Source organism: Lynx canadensis, chromosome B4 (assembly GCF_007474595.2).
Source record: "Lynx canadensis isolate LIC74 chromosome B4, mLynCan4.pri.v2, whole genome shotgun sequence".
Classification (NCBI taxonomy): Eukaryota; Metazoa; Chordata; class Mammalia; order Carnivora; family Felidae; genus Lynx; species Lynx canadensis.
The window spans coordinates 37,278,543-37,304,181 of record NC_044309.1 but is presented as its reverse complement, the minus strand read 5'-3'; the positions used below and the strand labels follow the sequence as shown (position 1 = coordinate 37,304,181).

The 25,639-nt window shown below is 37.9% G+C and overlaps 1 protein-coding gene across 1 annotated transcript in view; it reads right to left on the bottom strand.

Annotated features, from left to right (window-relative positions):
• Positions 1-25,639, bottom strand: part of KDM5A (lysine demethylase 5A) — a 95,286-nt gene that overhangs the window by 25,017 nt on the left and 44,630 nt on the right. The window contains exons 14-22 of the mRNA XM_030321427.2: positions 21,191-21,385; positions 14,387-14,568; positions 13,900-14,024; positions 12,856-13,006; positions 11,409-11,523; positions 8,439-8,794; positions 4,141-4,279; positions 1,344-1,523; positions 589-750 (exon numbers count right to left, since the gene is read on the bottom strand). Coding sequence (XP_030177287.1) covers positions 589-750; positions 1,344-1,523; positions 4,141-4,279; positions 8,439-8,794; positions 11,409-11,523; positions 12,856-13,006; positions 13,900-14,024; positions 14,387-14,568; positions 21,191-21,385 — 1,605 coding nt within the window. The remainder of the gene's footprint in view (positions 1-588; positions 751-1,343; positions 1,524-4,140; positions 4,280-8,438; positions 8,795-11,408; positions 11,524-12,855; positions 13,007-13,899; positions 14,025-14,386; positions 14,569-21,190; positions 21,386-25,639) is intronic.

The window sequence follows — 25,639 nt, the reverse complement described above, 5'->3', positions numbered from 1 at the left end:
GGTGGGGGGCACAAAAACGTAAGAGACTCTTAAATATGGAGAACAAACAGAGGGTTACTGGAGGAATGGTGGGAGGGGAGATGGGCTAAATGGGTAAGGGGAATTAAGGAATCTACTCTTTTTTTTTTTTTTCCAACGTTTTTTATTTATTTTGGGACAGAGAGAGACAGAGCATGAACGGGGGAGGGGCAGAGAGAGAGGGAGACACAGAATCGGAAACAGGCTCCAGGCTCCGAGCCATCAGCTCAGAGCCCGACGCGGGGCTCGAACTCACGGACCGCGAGATCGTGACCTGGCTGAAGTCGGACGCTTAACCGACTGCGCCACCCAGGCGCCCCAGGAATCTACTCTTGAAATCACTGTTGCACTATATGCTAACTACTAATTTGAAAGTAAATTAAAAAAATAAAAACTTAAAAAATAAAAAATAAACAAATATAAAAAATGAAATACATATATATATATAAAGCCAAAGATAATGTTTACAAAACAAAAATAGTTAAGAACATAAAACCAGTGAATCTGCTAATATCTTCACAGAATTTTGTATTCACAAGCAGATTCAAGATGCATTACATAATTTCTTACCACCATGGCTGTATCTCTGGTTTCCTCCAATCCTTCCTCAAGATCACTCAGAGGCTCAAGGTCCAGATCCTTTTCTTTTTCTTTTTCTATCAGTTCTTTTACTTTTTTCCTTCTGTTTTTACCACTCCCATATATACCAATGTCAGTCCGGGGACTCAGCACCTACAAAAATAAAACCAAACACTGAGCTCCAGTTTTTAAAAAATCTTAAAACTGAAAATAATAAAAGGAATCATTTACTGACCATTCATCATGTCCTACGCACTTTTTTACATACTTTATACACATTACCTAATTCAGTCCTCACAACAACCCTCCGTAGTAGGTAGTATTATCTGTATTTTACAAACCAGGGAAACTGAGGCTAAGAAAGGAAACAACTTGCCCAAGGACACAGGGTTAGCAATTAGGGAGCAGTCCTCAAACGTGAAACTATCTTACTCCAACTATGCTCTTTACGATATTCAAATGCTCAAGATAAAAAAGATAACTACTATTTAAATTTGTACTTCTGAGAAATAAATCTTTCAATGACAGAATCTATTAGTAACAGAGATAAGATCCAGGCTGATACTGTATTCTGGACGCAGCAGAAGATGAACTGGAAATAAGTCTGCCTAAAGCTCCACATTTCTAGTCAACATTTGATATCACTTAATAGGAATCACTTATATAACCATGACCAGATAAACTGAAAACAACCCTCACCAATGAAACTCCTACCTACAGGTGTTAAATTACCAACTATTCTTTACCTGCAACAACGTATGGCTAGAATTCTTCTTAAGAAAGGTCCGCCCCGTCCGTTCTCTCCATGCCCGTGCAGCTGCTACTTGTGACTCTACTTGGGGCAATGCGTCCAGACGCACAGGGATAGGGCGCCCTTTAGCAGACAAGCTCTCCAACTGCTCCAAGTAAGCATAGTTGCTGCCACTCTGAAAAACAAAAGTACACTCTCACACAGCTGCACTTTCTTATGGAGTCTAGCAATACTGGTTGGAAGATCTTACAAAGAGTTTAGTGTTAAGCTTTTTATTAAATATTATTCTTTAAACCTAATCGTATCTCTTGAACAGAGCCAATGTCGTTTTTAAAAAGTCTGTAAATTCATGTTGTCAAAGTTTTTTTATTTTATTAATTGAGAACAAGTTAAAATGTAAAAACCAGTTCAACAGATAATCTAAAGAACATGTATATAAATACGATCAGGAATGAGGCAAGGAATTTGCTAATAGATGGAAACAGATGTTTAATATCATACCAGACAATGCAATCATCTTTTCTACCATGTGGAAATCAATTGTTCCATTACAGATAAGCTTAATTGCTTTTCTATGGACATAATTCATTTGTATTACTATCGTTTTTAGTAATCGACAGAGTTGTAAGATAGCCTGGTCAAACAAAATCTAAGGCGCACACTCCTTCAATGAGATAATCTTGGAGGGTTCACCAGACAATATCCAGTATTCCACTGAAAGGACATCAGTAATATCTTTTGCCTATTTCAGTCTTTCAACTTTTCCAAATACTACAAAGCAGTATTTTAGTTCTGATAACCACCTCCATTTTATGTTCTATAAATACAGATGAGAATGGATATTTGCCTAAGTCACATGGTTCAGTATTTATGTGTAATGAAGTCATTATTGTTTTTAGAACTATTACTGCTTTACATTTACTAACTAAATGAATCATTACAAGAGGGGAGAGGGTTAACAAGTAATCCATTACAGTAATTCTGAGTGATAAGATTGGATGAATCTCCAAGCAGACAGGACACGTAACCATTCCTACAAGAAACTGTATATATACCCTTAACATTTATTGTTATTCAGAGGCTCTGAATGAAGGAAAGGCATAGTTACGTGCTAAACAGACATTCTAATAAAAAGTTAGTTCCTATCTATTAAATGACTCATTTGCCTAAAAATTCATTTGGAAAGTTACACTGAAACATGTGGAAAAATAAATAAGCAAGAAACTTCAGTGAATTTTTTTTTCTTTAAAGTAGGCTCCAGCTCCCAACAGGGGTCTTGAACTCACAAACCCCAAGATCAAAAGTCCCATGCTCCACCAACTGAGCCAACCAGGTGCATCAACTTAAGACAATTTTTACAAAGAATATGGGAAGGTTCTAGCCCTAAGAGATATTAAAATGGTATAATTAAAATCACTGTGGACTAGGATTAAAGAATAGCAAACTGGAAAAGAAAAGAAAGCTCAAATACAGATATGGTTGACAAATACCATGTTTACTAGTACTCCTTGTGCCCAGCTATAGCTGTTTGACTATAGAATATCTCCTGGCTAAGGCTTGACAGAGCCTGCTCCCAAACTATGTATCTTAAAGAAGAGTCTGCCTGTCAACAGAAGTTGTCCACTTACTTAGAATCTACAAGTCCATCTCCCCACTGAAGGGAGGGCTTAGTGGAGGAAAAGTCCTCTAAATGACAGAGGAAACACATGGCAGCCACCTACACTTGGAGACTTGGTCCAGCAGTCATAAATAAACAGCCAACTAAGGGTTATCAGACATTCGAGGACAACCAACTTCCTGAAATAGGTTAAAGATGAAACAGAGGAGCTGCCCTAATGAAAACACAGGTAATTTTTAAAATAGCATAGAAAAAGTGCGGCTAACCAGCTCCCAGAAAAAATCAACTTAAAACAAAGTAAAACAGAAGTCATTAGAACTTGACAACTACAGTATGTTCTCTCCTAAGTTTAGTAGAGTTGGTTTCCTTTTATTTGGATATAGTTCTACAATAAAGAGTAGGTATACCCTCAATACTAAAAATGCTGCCAGGTTTTTATAATTCAGGAGGAATTTTATATATTCAAATACAGTTTCATCTCTAGCCCTTATTCCATTGTTTTAATTTTCTTTTTTTTTTTAGAGAGAGAGAGTGTGTAAGTAGGGTGAAGGAGGCAGAGGGAGAGAGAGAATCTTCAGCAGGCTTCACGCTCAGCATGGAGCCTGACATAGGGCTTGATCCCGCAACACTGGATCATGACCTGAGCCAAAATCAAGAGTTGAATGCTCAACTCACTGAGGCACCTCATTATAGTTTGTTTTAAATTAAAATGTATATGTCTTTCTAATTAGAGAATATGCTATTTTGAGGGCCTGGGTACTACCTTTACACCCTTCCCTCACATTTCTGCTCCCAAACAACTAGAATAGTACCATGAGTGTTATGGGGTTCAGTAAATATTAATTTCATTTTCTTTTTGCTGCCTCTTATTTTAAAGTAATTTGTGCACATGGCAAAGATTCAAAGAATACAGCAGGGAATAAACTCCCTATTGCTAAGAGTTAAATAAATAGCTAATTCTGTCATCTTTCACAGCAGGGAGTCAACAAAACAAGTTAACGTTTAAATAGGTAATATTTACTTTGAATGATAGAATCAGATGGAAGAACAATTGAATTTTAAGTACTATCATTATTTTATTCTGGTTATTCTATTCTAAAAAATTATAGGCTTAAAGAATTCATCTGTGAGACAGCATTACCCGAATGGTAGGATAACTCAAGAGGCTCCTTACCTGAATAGCTTCTACTTTCACTGTCCATTCTCGAGCCTTTTGTAAGGCCTCTTTCAGGGACAACACATTGGGTAGAAAGGCTGGAATGTTCTTGGCTTCATTCACTATGCTTTCTAAACTTGCCACACTGTGCCTTGGTCTAAAAAAATACAAAAATAGGGTAGATGCATGAGGAAAAGTCAAACTGCTACCAACATTTAAATCACATTTTAGAATGTGCAGAGAACTTTCATATACATGATTTTACTTACTTCTTACCACAATTCTATAAGGAAGGCAAAGCAGCTATTATCTTTATTTCCAATTTACAAATAAGAAAACCGTAGCTCAAAAATCAATTATTTACCCCCAAAGTCATTTAATACAGTGAATGGCACAGCCGAAATACTGATTCAGAATGAGTCTCAGATCCCATGCTCTTTTCACTATAGTAAATTGCATCTATTTTAGTACTCCACAATATCTGAAATTGTCAGAGATGCATATTAGACAGCAATGTAAAAAGCAATAGTCTAGAAGTCCATTAATATTGACCATATACATTTAATTCAACTGCATTCAAGAATACCTAGTTACAAAAAAGATGAATAAAATAGACCTTATCCTCAACTAATCAGAATACAAGTTAAAAATTAAACCTGTACTGGGAACTAAGAACAAATTAGTATAGGCTCATCAAAATGGGATGTCGTGTTTAATTCTGCTTAGGGGAGCTGAGAAGGGCCTTGAGAGGCACTTAAAGAATTGATTTTATCAAGTAGAATGTTAAAGAAGAAAAACCAGGAATATAATGAACAAACACAGGAAGAAACATTTAAAAATAAGTTAGTGGTCCAGGGCAGCCTAATTGGCTCGATGAGTAGAGCATGCAACTCTTGATCTCAGGGCCATGAGTTGAAGCCCCACGTTGGAGGTAGAGATTATTTTAAAAATAATCATAAAATATTTAAAAAATTAAGTTAGTAGCCCAGTTTAAGATGGGGGCTGGCATGAGGATGGAGGTAAAACAGGAATAGGAGTAAGAGCAGGAAGTAGGAGAACATGACCGGAAAGATAGATACAAACTGATATAAGTGGTCTTGACAGCCATGAATTTCACTATGAAAGCAACAGGAAGCTACTGAGGGTGGGAATAGTTTCCTCATATAGAAATCCTACTATATGCTCATGAAACTTTTCAATCTTGTGGTGGAGGGGGATTATTAATACACAGTTATGATGCACTGTAAGATGCTATCAGAATATATAGTTGGAGGACCTAAACTGACTTGGCAGGTGAAGGAAGGCTTCCCAGAAGTGACCTCTAAAGTTTCTTATCCTTTTTTAATAGGAGTGAGTCAGGAAAGCTGGGACCAGAGGCAGGGTAGGGGTATACCACAGGGGCTGGGCAGAAGGGAAGAATGTTCCACAGGAAAACAAAATAAGCATGTGCAAAGGTCCAGAGACAAGAAAGAACATGGCATGTCTGAAGAAAGCAAGTGGGGATCACTATGTTTGGAACACAGAATGCAAAGAAGATAGGCAAGGGATGAGGCTAGATCCTAAAGCAAGAGGCTAAATTACAGATGGCCTTATGAATCAGGTTAAGGAGTCTAAATTTCATCCCAAGGAGAATGGGAAACACTGAAGGGCTTTAAACAAGACAGTCAAAAAGCCATACCTATATTTTAGGAAAATATGAGTTGCAATGTAGAGAATGGGTTAGAGAAGAGTGAGGTCACTGAGGTCACAGAACCTGTTGCTATGATTTAGGCCAGCTATGACAGCACCCAAAAGAAGAATGAAAGTGAGAAACATTGAGGAAATATTATCAACATGACTTGGTAGTTAACTGAGTTTGAGGGTAAGGAAATGGAAAGGAAAGGTTAAAGTTAATTTCCAAAGTACTGGCTTATGTATGAATGAACCCAATTTTGGATTTGGGGAATCTGAGGTACCAATAGGACATCCAATGGAATTATCTAATAAGTAGATGATATCTATGAAATATATCTGTTATACATGAGATTTTGGAGTTAATCAGTATAAAGAGGACAAATGGAGCCAAGAAATTAGATGAAATTTCCAGGGAGATGTACACAGTGAAAAACAGAAGTGGTCTACACCAGAATCTTGAGGAAAGCTTTTATTTAAGAGGCAGGGGAAAAAAGGCCAAAAGCGAAGAAGGGTATTGAGAAAATAATGGTCAGTAATCAATCAATGCTAAGACGTGAAGAATATTATAGATGTGTTTCAAAAAGATAACTTTATCCATTCAGAAGATGTGGTTTACATATACAATGGAATACTACTTGGCAATGAGGAAGAATGAAATCATGCCATTTACAACAATGTAGATGGAACTGGAGAATATTATGCTAAATGAAGTAAGTCATTCAGAGAAAGATTTCATATGTTTTCACTCATATGTGGAACTTGGGAAACTTAAGACCATGGGGGAAGGGAGGGGAAAAAATAGTTTCAAACAGAGAGGGAGGGAGGCAAACCATAAGAGACTCTTAAATACAGAAAACAAACTGAGGATTGATGGCAGAGATTGGGGGAGAAGGGAAATGGGTGATGGGCATTGAGAAAGGCACTTGTTGGGATGAGCCCCGGGTGTCGTATCTAAGCAATGAATCATAGGGAATCTACCCCCGAAGCCAAGAGCACACTGCAAACACTGTATATTAGCTAACTTGACAATAAATTATATTTAAAAACAAACAAACAAACAACTACAACAAAACCCCAAAAAGATAATCTTGACAGGAGTAAAAAAACAAAAGATTCTTTTTCCCACTATCCCCAAACTCCATCACCCTCTATTTTCTAATTTTATTTTCTTCATGACACTAATTATCTGAAATTTACTCATCCATTCATACACTCACTTATTCACCTGTCTCTTGGCTCTCCCCACTAGAATGTTGGCTCTATTTTAGAGCAGGGACTCTGTGTGCTTTTCCCTACTGTCTCTATAGCACTGAGAAACAGTGCCTGGCATGTAGCAGCTACTCCACGAATACTTACTGAATTGCAAAGATTAAGGGAAAATACAAGAGTACTGTAACTAGGTCAGTGACAGTGAAGACAGATTCGAAAGACATTTTGGAGGCAAACTCACTAAAACTTGGTGACTGATTAAATGTAGAAAAATGAGAGAAAAAGTTTTCACATATTACTACCGCCAAATTTTCATTCTGTAGACTACGGTAAGTTGCATCAGGTATACCAAATTATAGTTTTGCATTCCACAGTTATTTAGTTTTTCCCATTTAATATGCTCCTGGAATTGTCATGAATCTGAAGACACTGAATAGTTTCAAAGGAAAAAAAGCTATGGATACATTTTAGTATGTATTCTCCATGGCATCTGGAGAGCAAAATATCCAGCAAAAATACATGCAGCCTTTTCTTGGCAAAACAAAACTGTGGTCATTATTCATTAAATCATCTAAGGCTTTTCCTATCATCTGCATTCAACATAAGTAGCTGGCAAAGTAGTTAAGTACATGAAGACTTTGGAATGAAGTGGAAAAGGCTTCAAATTTGAGCTGTGTTAAGAACTATGTGATCTAAGTATCCCAGGTTCCTCATCCTCACACGAGAAATTGTGTATCAACTTTAGCTGAAGAAATACTTTAATAAAGGACATTAGTTCTTACATAATTATGAAATTGTTGATACACAAATATGATGAATGCTTTACTGAAATCTCACAAATCCAATGGGGTGCCAATGCTAATGCAACTTAATGTTTTCTTCCCCTTCTTTCTCTTTCCCACTACTTTCCTGCATAAATCCTCTACTCCAGGGAAGCCCATTTAACTTTTGTCACCAAAACACAATTTAGCTTATGACATTTCTCCTACCTCCCTTCCGCTTCAATCGCACTCATGCTTCAAGTCTCTACCTAAGTTCTTTCTTTTCTCTCCAGCTTCTCTTCTGAGTACCCAAGCTAACACTGACCTCTCCTCTAAACTCCTGTTGCGTTTTTCTGTACCTCTCAGTTAACAGTAACATATGGTGGTGAGCTTTACATTTCTTAGCTCTGAAATACAGCATAGGTAATGGAAAGTTCTAAACAAAATACTACTTTGTATCACCTAAAGTACCTAGCAAAGTACTCTGCACTAGAGTGCACACAATATTTGAAAACTGTTTATGTGCAGACCTATTCGATAACTTAGTGATTGATCAGGGAAGGCACAAAACATCTAATTAAATATTTAATGAAATAGAACCTTATGTTCCTCCTTTGGTTCTACTCTGACTTCATTATTAAAGAGGCAACAGTCATCAATATATGTGTTCACCTTGCCTGCAGGCAGACCTTAGCCTTTTCTTCCCACCGCTCAGAGACTGTAAGGAGCTCCTGTAGTTCAGCCATTGCCTTCTCCACAGCATGGTGGGGTGCCAACCCCACCCCAGAGTCTATCAGTTTCTTCATGACATCCAAAGTGACCTGCTGTGGATCTGACAGGGTCAGTCTTACTTCATCCAACCATCGAGCCTGCTGTAGCTCTTGCTTTAGTCGGGCTAATTCAGGTAGCTCCACATAGAGACTAGAACCCATGTCTATCAACATTTGGAGTTTGGAAGAATCTGGGGTTTCATCCATCATGGCCTCTTGAGCACGTTCATGAAACTCTTCCACATCATCCAGGAGATTCTGAAAAAGTAAAAAAAAAAAAAAAACAAAAAAACCACAACCAAATTTAAAAGATACAAAATGAGGGGTGCCTGAGTGGCTCAGTCAGTTGAGCGTCCGACTTCGGCTCAGGTCATGATTTCACGGTCTGTGGGTTCAAGCCCCATGTCAGGCTCTGCACTGACAGCTCAGAGCTTGGAGCCTGCTTCCGATCCTGTGTCTCCCTCTCTCTCTACCCCTCCCCCACTTTCATTTTGTCTCACTGTCACTCAAAAACTCAATAAATGGAAAACAAATTTTTTTTAAAGAAATAAAAAATAAAAGATACAAAATGAGTATGGAATATAGCTCAGGCAAACTAACAAACTCTAGATTATCTAATAATCTCACCATTATAGCACCAAATAGATACGATAGTAAAAAACGTAAATATCACAAATATGCTTTTCTGTAATTACTTACCTTTTTCCTTTTAAAATACGACTCATTCAAAAAAATTTTTTAATTTTTTTTAAATGTGTATTCTTGAAAGAGAGAGAGAGAGAGAGAGAGAGAGAGAGAGAGAGCGCAAGCATGAGCGGGGGAGGGGCAGAGCGAGAGGGAGACACAGACTCTGAAGCTGGCAGCACAGAACCTGATGTGGGGCTCAAACTCACAAGTCGCAAGATCATGACCTGAGCCGAAGTCGGACACTTAACCCTGAGCCACGGAGGCACTCCAATTCAAAAAATATTTAAAGACTGCAGACTTAGATATAGCCACTGTTTTAAGTGCACAATATTAAAACATACAGTCCTTTGTCTTCAAGGAACGCATTTTAATCTAAATAGCCATACACTGAATACGTGAATGAAATGTTTCAGTTAGTTTTAAATGCTATGAGAACAAAATAGAACACAATAGAGAATGACCAGAGGAGGAGGGCATACTACATTGCAATGGTGGTCACAGAAAACAGATAAACTGAAACTAAAATAAGGAGACAGAAGTGGGAACTATAAGAAGATCTGGAAGAAGAGCAGTTCAGGCAGGGCAAGTAATAACTGCAAAAGCTCTTAAAGAGAAATGAGCTTGCTGTCTTGCTCATCTGGATGAGTGGGTGATGAGAAGCAAAGTGGAGAATGTAGTTTAAAAATAAGCAGAGGTCAGATTACACAGTGCCCTGTAGATTATGAATTTAGATTTCATTCTAATGGCTTTGAGGAAGCACTGGAGAATTTTACCACAAATAAATGATATGATTTGATTTATATTTTACACAATCATTCTGGCTACCAAATAAAAAATCAACTATCAAGGACAAGAGAAGAAGAAAGGAGGTGAGTTAAGAGACTATTCCAGTAACCTAAGGCCTAGAATCTAGTGGTTCAGAGCAGTTTAAGCAATGGTCATGATGATAAATGGTTCACTCTGGGATACATTTTGAAGATAAAAACAGCACTTGTTTAGAGACTCGTTGTAGGGTAATAAGGGAAATAAAAGAATCAAGGATTTTGACTCATTAAAAGGCTTTTAAGATTACTTCAGTCTGCCAAAGGGATATGGAGAGTATGCCACTGGATGTACAAGCCTGTAGAAAAGAACAAAGGCACTAAGAACTGGTGATCTGGGAATCAGATCAGATTTGTTTAATGTCACTAAACAAGTAAGATGTCAAGACCTAGACTAAAGAAAGGGCTGAGGCTCCGAACATACTCCACAATTAGAAGTCAAGCCAAGGAGAAAACAAACAGCAAAGAAGACTAAAGAGAAGGAACTGTGAATAACCTAGAAAACCAGAGAGTGTGATGTCACAGATGTTTAGAGAAGAAAGTCTCTCAGATAGGAAAGTGTGGTCAACTATCAAAATGCTCCCACAACAAGGAATAAAGCAAAACCACAATTGATACTAGATTTCACAAGCTGATAACCTTGATAAAAACCATTTCAGATATCCTGCCCATGGCCAAATCACAAACCACCACCATGAACTATCAAAGGAATACTAACTACACAAATTAATGTATTTGATATATACTTTTTAGATTTTACAAATTCAAGAAACCATCAGGACTCTAGTAATTTCAGAGCTCATATTTTTAAAAGCTCATGAACTAATAACTTACTGAAACATTTAGATTCTTTTAATGATTTTCTTGCATTTCAATTTTATCTATGCCAGATAGGGATTCTGATCTAAAATTAAAACAGAAAAAAATTCTAAACTAATTACTCTTGGTTCCAGAATCTTAAAGGGAGTATTAAAGACTAAGAACTAAACCAAGGAATTCTTTTTTTTTTTAAGTTTATTTATTTATTTTGAGAGAGAGAGAGAGAGAGAGAGAGAGAGAGAGAGAAAGCAGGGGAGGGCAGAGAAAGAGGGAGAGAGAGAATCCCAAGCAGGGTCTGAACTGTCAGCACAGAGCCCGATGTGGGGCTCAAACCCATCGACCGTGAGATCATGACCTGAGCAGAAATCAAGAGTTGAATGCCTAACTGACTGAGCCACCCAGGCGCCCCTAAACCAAAGGATTCTTACTGTCACCAGTAAGAGAAACAGAACAAAAAACTAGTCTAGACACAGTATTTTATCTGCCCAAAACAGAAACCCATACTACAAAGGTTATTACCCAAGAAAAGAAACGTAATACTCCACCTTTACTTGTCGAGCTTGGCTGATGACACATGGAAGACTAAAAAGTTGTTGGACAAAGGCCTTCAATTCTTCCACTGTCAGTTTGGTCCGAGTCCTCCCACTATCTGGGCTCTGCCTGATGTGAAATAATATTGAGACATAAGAAAAATTCATAGTCATCTGATATCAAAGGGGCTTCTAGTCTCTCTAGAATTCTAACCCAAGCAACCCCAGAATATGAGTGTTTGAGAGGTTCCACTGTAATGCTGATCACCTCCAAATCAGGTATTTACCTCTTTAGTTAATGGCTCAAAGATTCAATACTCCAAGTTGTAGTTCCTCCACTCTTACAAGTGTTAAACATTTCAAACAGTTAATCAATTCCTCAGATCAAAATATTATGTTCATTAATAAAACTAAATCTTCTACCTCAAAAAGCTTAAAATGTGGAACAAGGGCACCTTTAACTTAGGAGACAATAAACCCTCTGAAACATATTCAGAACTGTATGTGTGTGTGCATTTTTCTAAGAAAAGGGTCTCTAAGCTTTTGCCAGATTCTCCGAGAGGGTTAGTGACCCAATGACAGCTGAAGATTCACTGACCAACATCTTTAAGAAAGATTCTCTAATAAAATGATAAATAAAAAATATACAAAGTAATTTTAAAACCCAATGTGTAGTGCTACAGAAGAACCTGTTCAGATACCAGGAATGTGTTGGAATGAATACAAAACAATACCACAGAAAATTTAACACATACAAATGACATTCAATCAAGGGCGCATACTTCTACACTCCTTAATAACAGCCTCTCCTGTATCCATCAAGGTTACTCTTTGCTGCCACCTGCCTTCAGCATGTAGTATCATTTATTTATTTACAAATATTTATTGCACACCTTTTATGTGTCAGGCATTGTGCTAAGCACAAGAAATAAAGCAATGAAAAAAAGAATAAAAAATCTCCAACATCCCAGTCTCACACATGTTCTAGTGGGCCTGGGAAACAGTAGAAGAGATAATGAATTAGTATATCAGGAGGTGACTGGGCTAGGAGAAAAACAAAACAGGAAAAAAGAATAAAAAGGTTGCAATTTTATAGAGGTTGTCAGAGCAAGTTTCTTCAAGAATGTGTCATCTGAAAAAGACCTGAAAGAAGTGAGGGACAAGCCACCTGGATAGCAGGGAAGGCCTGTGAAGGCCCTAAGGAGAACCGTGCCCAGTGTGTAGGAAAAGCAGAAAGGGGAAGAAGACTGCAGAGTGAAGCAAGAAAGAAGGGAGAGTAGTAGGAGTTTAAGACTGGGACATGACTGGAGGAGAAAGGGAAATGGCCACAAGAGATCAAAGATTAAATAGAGGGCCTTGTGAGCCAGTTAAAATTCTGGCTTCTACTCTGAAAGAAAAACAAACAAGACCAAAAAACCCACAAGAAACCACTGGGGAACCCAACTCTTCTTCATAGTCTTACCTGTGCTTCTGCTTTTTGCTGAGAAGCAGCTGAGCCACAGAGGCACAGGTCTCCGCTTCTTTTACAGCATCCCTGAGCTTTCTAAAGAGATCATTCTCTGGGTATTTCCTATCCTCAGCATCTTCCAGCATTACTCGTAATTCAATCAAATCTGTAAGAATAAAACCGTATGCTACAACCACAGACATAAAAAGCCATTTAAAAATGTTAACCAACCCCTCTCAAGTTAGTCCTCAACCTATCAGAAGAATCATCGCAGCTGGGAAAATCTCACCAATGCAATTAAAAGCTTATGAGCAGATGCTCATTCCTAATCCTTATGGATGATTTCTCTCAGGTAAGGTTAATTCCTCGTTCTTTTTTTTTTTAATGTTTTATTTATCTTGAGAGAGACAGAGAGAGAGAGAGAGCGAGCATGCACGCAAGCAGGGGAGGGGCAAAGAGAGAGGGAGAGACAGAGAATCCCAAGCAATGTCTAGACACTTAACTGACTGAACCACCCAGCTGCCCCTGCAATTCCTTGTTCTTAATTAGCCTTCAGTGTTAGTCCACTGGTCACAATGGCTCCCCAAAATACATATCTATTGCCAGTTAGCCATCTGTCCCATTTTATATTAACTTTTGATGTAAGAGAAGATTCTCAAATAGAAAACTAAATCTTAAGTCAGTCAACCAATCCATTAGTCTCAAATCTTAAATGAAGCCTAAGATTTTTCCTTAATAGAAAAACACATAAAACAAAACAAGGCCTCTTTCTTTTTTTTTTTAAATTTTTTTTTTTTTAATGTTTATTTATTTTTGAGACAGAGACAGAGCATGAACAGGGGAGGAGCAGAGACAGAGGGAGACACAGAATCCCAAACAGGCTCCAGGCTCTGAGCTGTCAGCACAGAGCCCAACGTAGGGCTCGAACTCACGGACCGTGAGATCATGACCTGAGCCGAAGTCGGACGCTTAACCAACCAAGCCACCCAGGCGCCCCACAAAGCCTCTTTCAATGTGACAGTAATTTCAGTGTATGCATACAAAAGGAGGATACTTAACCTTTCTTGTGGTTGAAGTTGGCAGATAATGCTTCTGTAACACGGCTGACCCAAGTGTCATAAGATTGTGCCCTGACTTTCACACCGTATAGCAGAGAAGGGAGGTCCTCTAATGGATAGCGGTATCTAAAAACAAAGAGAAACAAACAAAACACAGAAATAAAAACTTGAAAATCCAAAAATAACTTGAAAATAAATTTTAAACATAATCAGTTTAATACAATGATGAGGTGAATGGGGTCTTAAAAAAATCAAAGTTGTCCATAGAGGTTTAATGCAGGGAGAGACAGGGAACACATGAAATCAACTGATAAAAAAAAATAACTTCAGTTGCCAAGTTTAGAGCCAACTTTAAAGGACTGGTCCACAGCAGGGAGGCAGAGAGACAAGGAAAAGTCACCAGTCTACACATGGGGAAGGGAAATTACAAAGAACAATGCCCTTCGTTTTCAAAGAATTAACAAGTTTTACAAGAAACTTATGGATACCTAAGACACTTCTTCTGCATGGGGCAGGGGCACAGATCAGCTGGATGGTAGAGACACACAAGCCGCTCAGGATTACAGGAGCATGTCAGAGCAGAGAGAAAACATGTGGTTCTGCACGCTGAACACTGTCGCTCATCATCAGGAACAAGTTCAAACACCTCTTCTTCCGACATCAGGACACCCTGAAATACAATTCATGTCACTACATCAAATCTTTCTAGTCTCTCAAGCATCAAAGACCTTCAAGTTATTAAATTTTTTTCTTACAGGTAAATCTCTGACTTAAGATATAAACATGGGAGGTACAATGACACATCATCAAAATACTTTCCAAAATTAATCATTCCTAATTATTCAAAAATGAATCTTTCCTAATTATTCAAAAGTTCATAGGAAAAGAGCCTTAGAGAAATCTGATCAAAGGATAAGATGATCAAGAGTTGTGATATTCAAATTATTGCAGAACAAGGAAAAATGATGCCCCATTAATGACACAGGTTAAACCTGAAATGGGACCATACCACAAGAACTTACTTCATGAGTCTCCACCAATGTATAAGCACACTTCAGAGATACTGTGGGTTTGGTTCCAGACCATGGCAATAAAACAACTATCACAACAGAACAAGTCAAATAAATTTTCTGGTTTCTCAGCATATATATAAGTTATATTTACACCATACTGTAGTCCATTAAGCGTGCAATAGTATTGTGTCTGAAAAAGCAATGTACACACCTTAATTAAAAAATCCTTTGCTGCTAAAAAATGCTCAACATCATCTAAGCTTTCAGGAGGTTATAATCTTTTTGCTGATGGAGGGTCTTGCCTCGATGTTCATCAGACTGTTAACTGATCAGGGTGGTGGTTGCTTAAGATTGGAGTGGCTGTTACAATTCCTTAAAACAATGGAGTCACATCAATTGTCTCTTTCACGTGTGACTTCTCTTAGCATATGATGCTATTTGACAGCATGTTATTCACAATTAGGACTTCTTTCAAAATATGAGTCCATCCTCTCAAACACTGCCACTGCTTTATCCACTAAGTTTACATAATATTCTAAATCCTTTGTCGTCATTTCAATAATCTTCACAGCATCTTCACCAGGAGTAGATTCCATCTCCAGAAAACAATTTCTTTGCTCATCCATCAGAAGCAACTCCTCATCTGCTAAAGCCGTATCACAAGATTGCAGCAATTCAGTCACATCCTCAGGCTCCACTTCTGTGATTGTAGTTCTCTTGCTCTTTCCAACACGTCTACACTTTCTTCTCCACTGAGATCTTGAAGCCCTAAAAGTCACTCCTGCCACAGCTGGAATCAACTTCTTCCAAACTTCTGTTCATGTTGATATTTGGACCTTGTTCCATGTATCACAGATGTTCTTAATAGTATCTAGAATGGTGAATCTTTTCCAGAAGATTTTCAATTTATTCTGCTTAGATCTATCAGAAGACTATTTATGGCAGCTGTAGCCTTACAAAATTTATTTCTTAAATATTAAGACCTGAAAGTTGAATTACTCCTTGATCCACAGGCTGCAGAATGGATGTTCTGTTAGCAAGCATGAAAACAACATCAATCTTGTTGGACATCTCCATCACAGTTTTCGGGTGGCCAGGCACATTGCCCATGAGCAGTCATATTTTGAAAGGAATCTTTTTTTTTCTCTGCACAGCAGGTCCAACAGTGGGCTTAAAATTTCAGTAAACTGTTTGTAAACACATGTGCTGTCATCTGGATTTTGTTGTTCCAGTTATACAACACAGAGTAGATTTAGCACAATTCTTAAAGATTTATTTATTTTTTAATGTTTATTTTATTTCTCTTGAAAGAGAGAGAGAGCGAGCGTGTGAGCAGGGGAGGGACAGAGAAAGGAGAGAGAGAATCCCAGGCAGGCTCCACATTGTCTGCACAGGAGCCCGATGCAGGGCTCAATCTCACCAGCTATAGGTGAAAACCAAGAGTCAGATGCTTAACTGACTGAGCCAGCCAGATGCCCCTAGCTGGACCCTGAGATTTTAGGATTGGTAAATGAGCAATGGCTTCAACTTAATGTCATCAGCTGTATTAGCCCCTAACAAGAGAGTCAGCCTGCCCTTTGAATCCAGGCATTGACTTCTCTCTAGCCATGAAAGTCCTAGATGGCATCTCCTTCCAATAGAAGGCAGTTTTGTCTACACCGAAAATCTATACTTAGTGTAGCCGCCTTCACTGATGACCTTGGCTACATCTTCTGGTTAACTTGCTGCAGCTCTGTATCAGCACTTGCTGCTTCACCTTCCATTTTTGTGGTGTGTAGATGATTTCTTTCCTCAAACATCATGAACCAACCTCTGCTAGCTTCAAACTTCTGCAGCTTCCTCACAGCTCTCAGCATACATAAAACTTAGGAGTTAGGGCCTTGCTCTGGATTAGGCCTTGGCATAAGGAAATGTTGTGGCTGGTTCCATCTTCTATCCAGATCACTAAAACTTTCACCGTATCCTCAAAAAAGGCTATTTTGCTTTCTTACTGTTCATGTGTTCACTAGAGTAGCACTCTTAATTTACTTCAAGAACTTTTCCTTTGCATTCACAACCTGGCTAGCTGGCACAAGAAGCCTAGCTTTTGACCTACATAGGATTCCCACATGCCTTCCTCACTAGCTTAATAATTTCTAGCTTCTGATCCAAAGTGAGAGATGTGTAACTCTTCCTTCCACTTGAGCACTTAAAAGGCCGCTGTAATAGGGCTATTACTTGGCTTAACTTCAGTATTGTTGTAGCTCAAAGAATAAAGAGGAACAGAGAAATAGCTAGTTGGTAGAGCAGGCTCAACATTCACATTTATCGATTAAGTTCACCATTATGAGGGCACAGGTTGTGGCACCCCAAAACAATTACAGTTGTAACATCAAAGATCACTCATAAAATGACCATAAAGAATATAATAATAACAATTTAAAAAAGCGTGACCAATTAAAATATGGGCAGAAGGGGTGACTGGGTGGATCAGCATCTGACTCTTGATCTGAGCTCAGGTCATGATCCCATAGTTGTGGGATCAAGCCCTGTGTGAAGCTCCACACTGAGCACGGAAGCCTGTTTAAGATTTTCTCTCTCCCTCTGTCCCTCTCCCCCACTTGCACTCTCTCTAAAATACAAAAACAAAAATCAACAAAAATGGGCAAAAGACATTAACAGACATCTCTCCAAAGACATACATGATCGCTAACAGACACATGAAAAGATGCTCAACATCACTCTTTATCATAGAAATGCAAATCAAAACCACAATATAGTCTCATGCCTCTCAGAATGGCTAAAATCAAAACTATAAGAAACAACAAGTGTTGGCATGGATGTAGAGAAAGAGAAACCCTCATGCACTATTGGTAAGAATGCAAATTGGTGCAGCCACTGTGGAAAACAGTATGGAGGTTCCTCAAAAAATTAAAGTTAGAATTACCATATGATTCAGCAATTGCACTACTGGGTATTTACCCAAAGAATATGAAAACACTAATTTGAAAAGATATATGCACCACTACGTTTATTACAGCATTCTTTACAATAGCCAAATTATGGATAAAAAAACGTGGTATATATACACAATGGAATATTATTCAGCCATTAAAAAGAACAAAAACCTGCCATTTGCAACAACATGGATGGATCTAGAGAATATGCTAGTGAAATAAATCAGTCAGAAAAAGACAAATACCATCTGATTTCATTCATATGTGGAACTGAAGAAACAAAACAAAGAAAAAAAAGACAAAAAAAAAAAAACCACAAAAAACAAAAAACCTCAGACTCTATTAAGGGAATTTCATTCTTTTTTTAAGTAAGCTCTACACCCAATGTGGGGATCAAACTCATGACCCTGAGTTCAAAAGTCATCCACTGTGCCAGCTAGATGCCCCAGACTCTATTAAATATAGAGAATAAACTGTTGGTTACAGAGGGGAGGTGGGTGGGGGGGATCAGTGAAATAGGTGAAGGGGATGAAGAGTACGTTTATGATGAGCCCTGACTAATGTATAGAATTTTTGAATCACTATATTGTACACCTAAAACTAATATAACATTGTATATTAATTATACCATAATTAAAAATGAAAAAATGAAATAAAATAAAATGAAAAAATTTGAAATATTTTGAGAATTACCAAATGTGACAGAGAGACATGAAGTGAGCAAATGCTGTTGGAAAAATGAGGCCAATAAATTTGATCAATGCAAGGTTGCCACAAACCTTCAATTTGTAAAAAACACAGTACCTGTGAAACTTCAAAAGATAGACACCAGGCAATGGGAAAGAAATCATTCTTTGTGGAAGGTGAGTTGACTGTATTTATGTGAGTCTGTTTCTGGGTACTCTGTTATGTTCCACTGGTTGATTTGTCTGTTCTTTTGTAAATACCACATAGTCTTTATTACTACTCTAGCTTTATAGTAAGTATTTAATATTTTTATTTATTTTTTATGAGTATAGTTGACACATAGTGTACTTTAGTTTCAGGTGTACAATTTATAGTAAGTCTTGAAATCAGGTAGTGTTAGTCTTCTGAGTTTGTTCTTCTGCAATATTGACTTGGCTATTATGAGTCTTTTATCTCTCCAAATAAATTTTAGAACCAATTTGTCAATATCCATAAAATAACTTGCTGGGATTTTGATAAGGATTTCACTGGATTTATAGGTAAGTTGGGAAGAACTGACATCTTGACAACACTGAGTCTTCCTATCCATGAACATGGAATATCTCTCCATTTACTAAACTCTTCTTTGATTTTGTTCATCAGAGTTTTGTAGTTTTCCTCCCTGTACATGTTCGGGGTACCTGGGTGGCTCAGTTGGTTAAGTATTTGGCTGTTGGTTTCAGCTCAGGTCATGATCTCCCTGTTTCATGAATTCAAGCTCAGCTTCAAGCTCTCCACTGGGAGCTCTCTTAGGATTCTCTCTCTCTGCCCCTCCCTACTTGTACTCACTTGCTCTCAAAATAAACTTCCAAAAAAAAAAAAAGAAAGAAACTGGGGCGCCTGGGTGGCTCAGTCAGTTAAGCATCTGACTTTGGCTCAAGTCACGATTTTGCGGTTCATGAGTTCAAGCACCATGTCAGGCTCTGTGCTGACAGCTCAAAGCCTGGAGCCCACTTCAAGTTCTGTGTCTCCCTCTCTCTCTACCCCTCCCCTGCTCGCACTCTGTCTCTCTCTCAAAAATAAACATTAAAAAAAAAAAAAGAAACCTAAGTATTTCATTCTTGGAGGGTGCTAATATAAATGGTTAACTTAAAAAAAATGTTTTTTAATGTTTATTTGAGAGACAGTGTGCATGTGAGCACAGGGAAGGGCAGAGAGAGAAAGAGAGACAGAGAATCCTGTCAGCGCAAAGCCAGGTGAGGGGTTTGATCCCACAAACCATGATATCATGACCTGAGTCGAAAACAAGGGTTGGAGGCCTCACCAACTTAGACACCCAGGTGCCCCAGTGGTAATTTGTTTTTAATTTCAAATTAAAACGTTAGTTGAATTTTTAAAAAATAGTTAGGAGCACCTGGGTGGCTCAGTCAATTAAGTGTCTAACTTTGGCTCAGGTCATGATCTAATGGTTCATGAGTTCAAGGCCTGCACTGGGCTCTGTGCTAACAGTGCAGAGCCTGCTTGGGATTCTCTCTCTCTTCCCCTTCCCCATTTGCTCTCTCTCTCTCTCAAAATAAATAAATAAACTAAAAAATTAAATTAAATTTTAAAAAAAGGTTTGGGGTGCCTGGGTGGCTCAGGCAGTTAAGCGTTTGACTCTTGATTTCAGCTCGGGTCACAATCTCATGGTTTGTGAGTTTAAGCTCCCATGCTGGGCTCTGTGCTGACAGCACAGAGCCTACTTAGGATTCTCTTTCCCTCTCTCTACCCCTCCCTTGCTCCCACTCTCTCAAAAATAAATAAATAAATTCTAAAAAACAAAAGATTTAATTTACTACAAGCATTCAAAATCCTAACACTTGTTGGGGGTGGAGGGGGGTGGCGGTGGGAGGTGGATCTGGTCACCCTCTGCCCAGCCACCTCCATTATAAGGAAACTCCATCAAAAATTCAACTGGCTTCCAAACCAGGAAAAAAAAAATCCCAGCACTTGGTCATTCAGTACTTCCTACTCATTAAGTTGCTTAGAAAGAGGAAAGAAATAAAAACAAATCAATTTAGTCTGACAGCTGGAATCACCAGAAACATAACTTTTATTCAATTTCAAACCTCAAAGGATTTGAACTTTCTTATTTAAAGAAATACTATATGTAGAAGATTCTTATTTATTTTTTTTTTAATTTTTTTTTTTTTAACATTTATTTATTTTTGAGACAGAGAGAGACAGAGCATGAGCAGAGGAGGGTCAGAGAGAGAGGGAGACACAGAATCTAAAGCAGGCTCCAGGCTCCAGGCTCTGAGCTGTCAGCCCAGAGCCCGATGCGGGGCTCGAACTCACGGACCGCGAGGTCATGACCTGAGCCGAAGTCGGACGCCCAACCGACTGAGCCACCCAGGTGCCCCGAAGATTCTTATTTAAAGAAATAAATATATACCTAAGAAATTCTAGCTGATAGGATTCTATTTTTTTAATCTAGAAATGACATAAAGATTCCTAAAATTTTTCAATTTGAAGAACGCAAAATGGCAAGTATAAAAACATACCTTCTCTAAACTTATGATTTTTGTGTTCAACTTCTAAAGGAATCAAAGATGAAAATGGATTCTTTCTACACATTCCATTTTTAGTATATTCCATGAGCAGTATTGAATACAGGGAATGTGCCAAGCAAACTCACCATTTGTACAACAGACTCCCTTAATCTTGTCTCTTCTTCAGTCATGAGAGTCAATTCTTTGCACACCATGGCAGCCAGGCCCACGTCTAAGCATTCTGGATCTGCTGCCATCTTGAAAATGAGTTCTTCATGTGAAAAGACACAATGGCGCCTTAACCGTCTGTAATGATTGACACACTGACGTCCAATGGGTAACTGTAAAACGACAAGTTTCTCAAATTAACTTACTTGCTTATAACATTTTCCAGAACAAAACCACTATTTAGCCTACAGATCCTCTCTTTTACTGTAAAGAAGGCAGAATAACCAACTCCATTTGAAAATAAGAGGTAATTTAAATATTAAATCTTTATGGCCCAGCAGGAATTTCAAAGGTGTTCCCACAGAAAATTTCCATAATTTGAGATGCTAAGCCTCTACCCTAAGCTATTGACTTTCTACTCATTATGTACCAGAAGTACAAGTTCCTTGATATTTAAATAAGGTAGCAAACTTTTAGACCAGTCTAACATAAACTGCCTTTAAAGAAAAAAGAAAAGACATTCAGATTATAAAGGGTTCAGTGGACATATTCAGCACAGAAGTTTCCATAGAACAAAAAGCAGAGATGTTATTAGAAGTTTGAAAAAGAAAAGCGGAGAAAAAAAGCACTACTTTAGCAATTCACATGGACTCACTCAATTTTTTGTAAGAACCAAAGCAAAAGATGATTTACATTTTAGCATCTAGAAATTATTTTAAAAACAATCAGTCTAGGGCACCTGGGTGGCTCAGTTAGTTAAGTGTCCAACTCCTGATTTCAGCTAGGTCATGATCTCACGGTTTGTGGGATCAAGACCCAGGTCGGGCTCTGTTGACAGTGTGGAGCCTGCTTGGGATTCTCTCTCTCTCTCTCTCTCTCTCTCTCTCTCTCTCTCTCTCTGCCCCTCCCCTGCTCACACACACACACTCTCTCTCAAAATAAATAACTTAGGGATGCCTGCGTGGCTCAGTTGGTTAAATGTCCAACTTCAGCTCAGGTCATGAGTTCATGGGCTCATGAGTTCAAGCCCCACGTTAAGCTCTGTGCTGACAGCTCAGAAAGCCTGGAGGCTGCTTTGGATTCTTCATCTCTCTCTCTGCCCCTCCCCCACTCACGCTCTTTCTCTCTCAAAAATAAACATTAAAAAAAATTTTTAATAAATAACGTAAAAATAAATACATACATACATACATACATACAATCAGTCTAACCCAAAGAGAATTCAAAGTGAAGTCCTGAGATTATATACTTTATTCTCCCTACGTGAAATGATCACTTTTCATAAATCATCAGATTCCTTCTTTAAGATAAATACTGAAAATTTCTTTAACCATCAAGCTTTAAGCCAAATTGTGATACTAGTTATACTATACAGGCACTCCTTAGAGATATTGTGGGTTCAGTTCCTGACCACCATAATATGTGAATACCACAATAAAGTGAGTCAAGTGAATTTTTTGGTTTTCCAGTGCATATGAAAGTTAGGTTTACACCATTACAATATATATTTAGTGTGCAACAGCATTATGTCTAAAAAAAACAATGTACACACTTTACTTCAAAAATACTTTCTTGGGGGAGATGAAAAAAAAAATACTTTCTTGCTAAAAAATGCTAACCATCACCAGAACTTTCAACAAATCCTAATTACTAATCATAGATCCCTGTAACATATAATGAAAAAGTTTGAAATATTGCCAGAATTACCAACATGTGACATAGAGACATGAACAAATGCCATTGGAAAACTGGCACCAAGAGACTTGCTTGACACAGGGTTGCCACAAGCCCTCAATTTGTATTTAAAAAAAAAAATGCAGTTGTGGAGTGCAATAAAGTGTGATGAAACACGTATGCCTGTACACACAAACACACACACTCCTCCCATTCCTTTTCTCTCTCTTTTCTCTTTCTCTCCTTTCTCTCTCTCTTTCCCTCTCCCCCCCCCCCCACACTTGTATCCTCCTGTACAGTGTTTGAAAAACTTGGGTGATTTAAATAGGGTTTTAGTTTATATTTGAAAACTAAGATATAAAGGAGAAAAAATTAAAAAATGGACCTTTAAGAACCTTTTAGAAATCACCTCCAGTTTAAGACAGGCAGAAGACAACGATAGGAATCATAGTTTAAGAATATAAGACTATCAAAAAAAAAAAAAAAAAGAATATAAGACTATCTCTGAATCAAGTAATATTTCCATACTCTTCTAAAGAAACCATCTTTCCCAAGAAAACAATTATACTGAACTTATGATTAGCAATTATTTTGTCTATTAACAATCTACAAGTCTTTCATTTCATAATTCATAAATATTTACTTTTTAAACATTTCTGATACAACTTATTAACAATGGCAAGAAGATATGCAGATCTTAATTATTACAATCTGTAAAGAAGCCACATAAAATACAACTAATTATCTATTGTGGCTTATAAAACTTAATACCATCACTTTATTCCAAATCTAAAGCTGCTAAAACATTTCATTTCTATGGGCAGAAGACACGAATAGACACTTTTCCAAAGAAGACATGCAGATGGTAGACACATTAAAAGATGATCAACATTGCTCATCATCACGGAAATACAAATCAAAACCACAATGAGATACCACCTCACACCAGTCAGAGTGGCTAAAATTAACTCAGGAAACAACAGACGTTGGCAAGGATGTGGAGAAAGAGGAATCCTCTAGCACTGTTAGTGAGAATGCAAACTGGTGCAGCCGCTCTGGAAAACAGTGTGGAGGTTCCTCAAAAGAGTAAAAATAGAACTACCCTATGACCCACCAATAGCACTAATAGGAATTTATTCAAAGGATACAGGAGTGCTGATTCAAAGGAGCACATGCACCCCAATGTTTATAGCAGCGCTTTCAACAATAGTCAAATTATGGAAGGAGCCCAAATGTCCATCAAACGATGAATGGATAAAGACAATGTGGTATATATATATACAATGGAGTATTACTCAATAATCAAAAAGAATGAAATCTTGCCATTTGCACCTACGTGGATGGAACTGGAGCGTATTATGCTCAGTGAAATAAGTCAGTCAGAGACAGACAGAGACACAGACAAACCATAAGAGACTCTTAAATACAGAGAACAAACTAAGGGTTGATGGGGGTAGGGAAAATGAGTGATGGGCATTGAGGAGGGCACTTGCTGGGATGAGCATTGAGTGTTGTATATAAGTGATGAATCACGGGGATCTATTCCTGAAGCCAGGACTACACTGTATGTTGGCTAACTTGACAATAAAAAAAAAAATTTCCCATTTCTATCACACCCTTCTTCTACAGAGTTTCAAGGACTTTTACATATATCATCTCACTTATTTGAAGTTATTAAGCAAATCTTAGCATCTTTATATACCATGTGAAAAACTTAGGCCCAGTGAAATTAAAAGAGCTGCTCAAGGCCAAACATCAATAACAGTGAAAACATTAAAGACAGAAACCATCTTTAATTTGTTTCTGAATTACCTCTATTTCCTATCCTACATCTAGCCAAGAAACAAGTAAATCATAAAGTTAATAAATGTTAGTTAAATTAAAAAAAAAATAGAGCTTGGGGAGCCTGATTGGCTCAGTTGATTAAGTGTCCAACTTCGGCTCAGGTCATGATTTCATGGTTCATGAGTTCAAGCCCTGTATCGGGCTCTATGCAGACAGTGCAAAAAGCCTGCTTGGGATTCTTTCTCTCTTCCTCTCTCTCTACCCCTTCCCCACTTGCTCTATGTCTCTCTCAAAATAAATCAACTTAAAAACAAAAACAGAGTTCAAACCCAAGGAAAAGTCCTAAGCTCGAACTTGCTCATACTGCTCCTTAAGCCTAATAACGTTCAAAATTACTAGATCAAATAAGATTACTCATGTCATCCGTTAACCAAGGAAACAAAAATGATTCACTATGAAATTTAATAAATTAAGGTGGCTACAGAAAACATAAGACCCAGTATTACAAAAAAACACCTCCCCAAGGGGCGCCTGGGTGGCTCAGTCAGTTAAGCATCCTACTCATCTTACGACTGTTAAGATTGAGCCCCGTGATGGGCTCTGCACTGACAGCACAGAGCCTGCTTGAGATTCTCTCTCTCCCTGCACCTCCCCAGCTAGCACACATGCATGCACTCCCTCTCTTTCTCAAAATAAATAAACATTAAAAAAAAGATACTTAAAAAAATATATATATATATCTCCCCAAATGTTGAGAGACAGAAAAGCGTCACTAAAGGAAAAACAAAGTCAAAGAGTGTATCATAAATTTGCAGTCTTTTCCCAACCAACATGACATAATCATATCTAATTACTTTTTGGTATCTACCTCATACAAAAAAGCAAAAGAGAAATCACTGGCATTATCATTTAAACAAAAGTATATCAACAGAGATCCCAATATCATAGTAACTTTTAAAATAAATTTT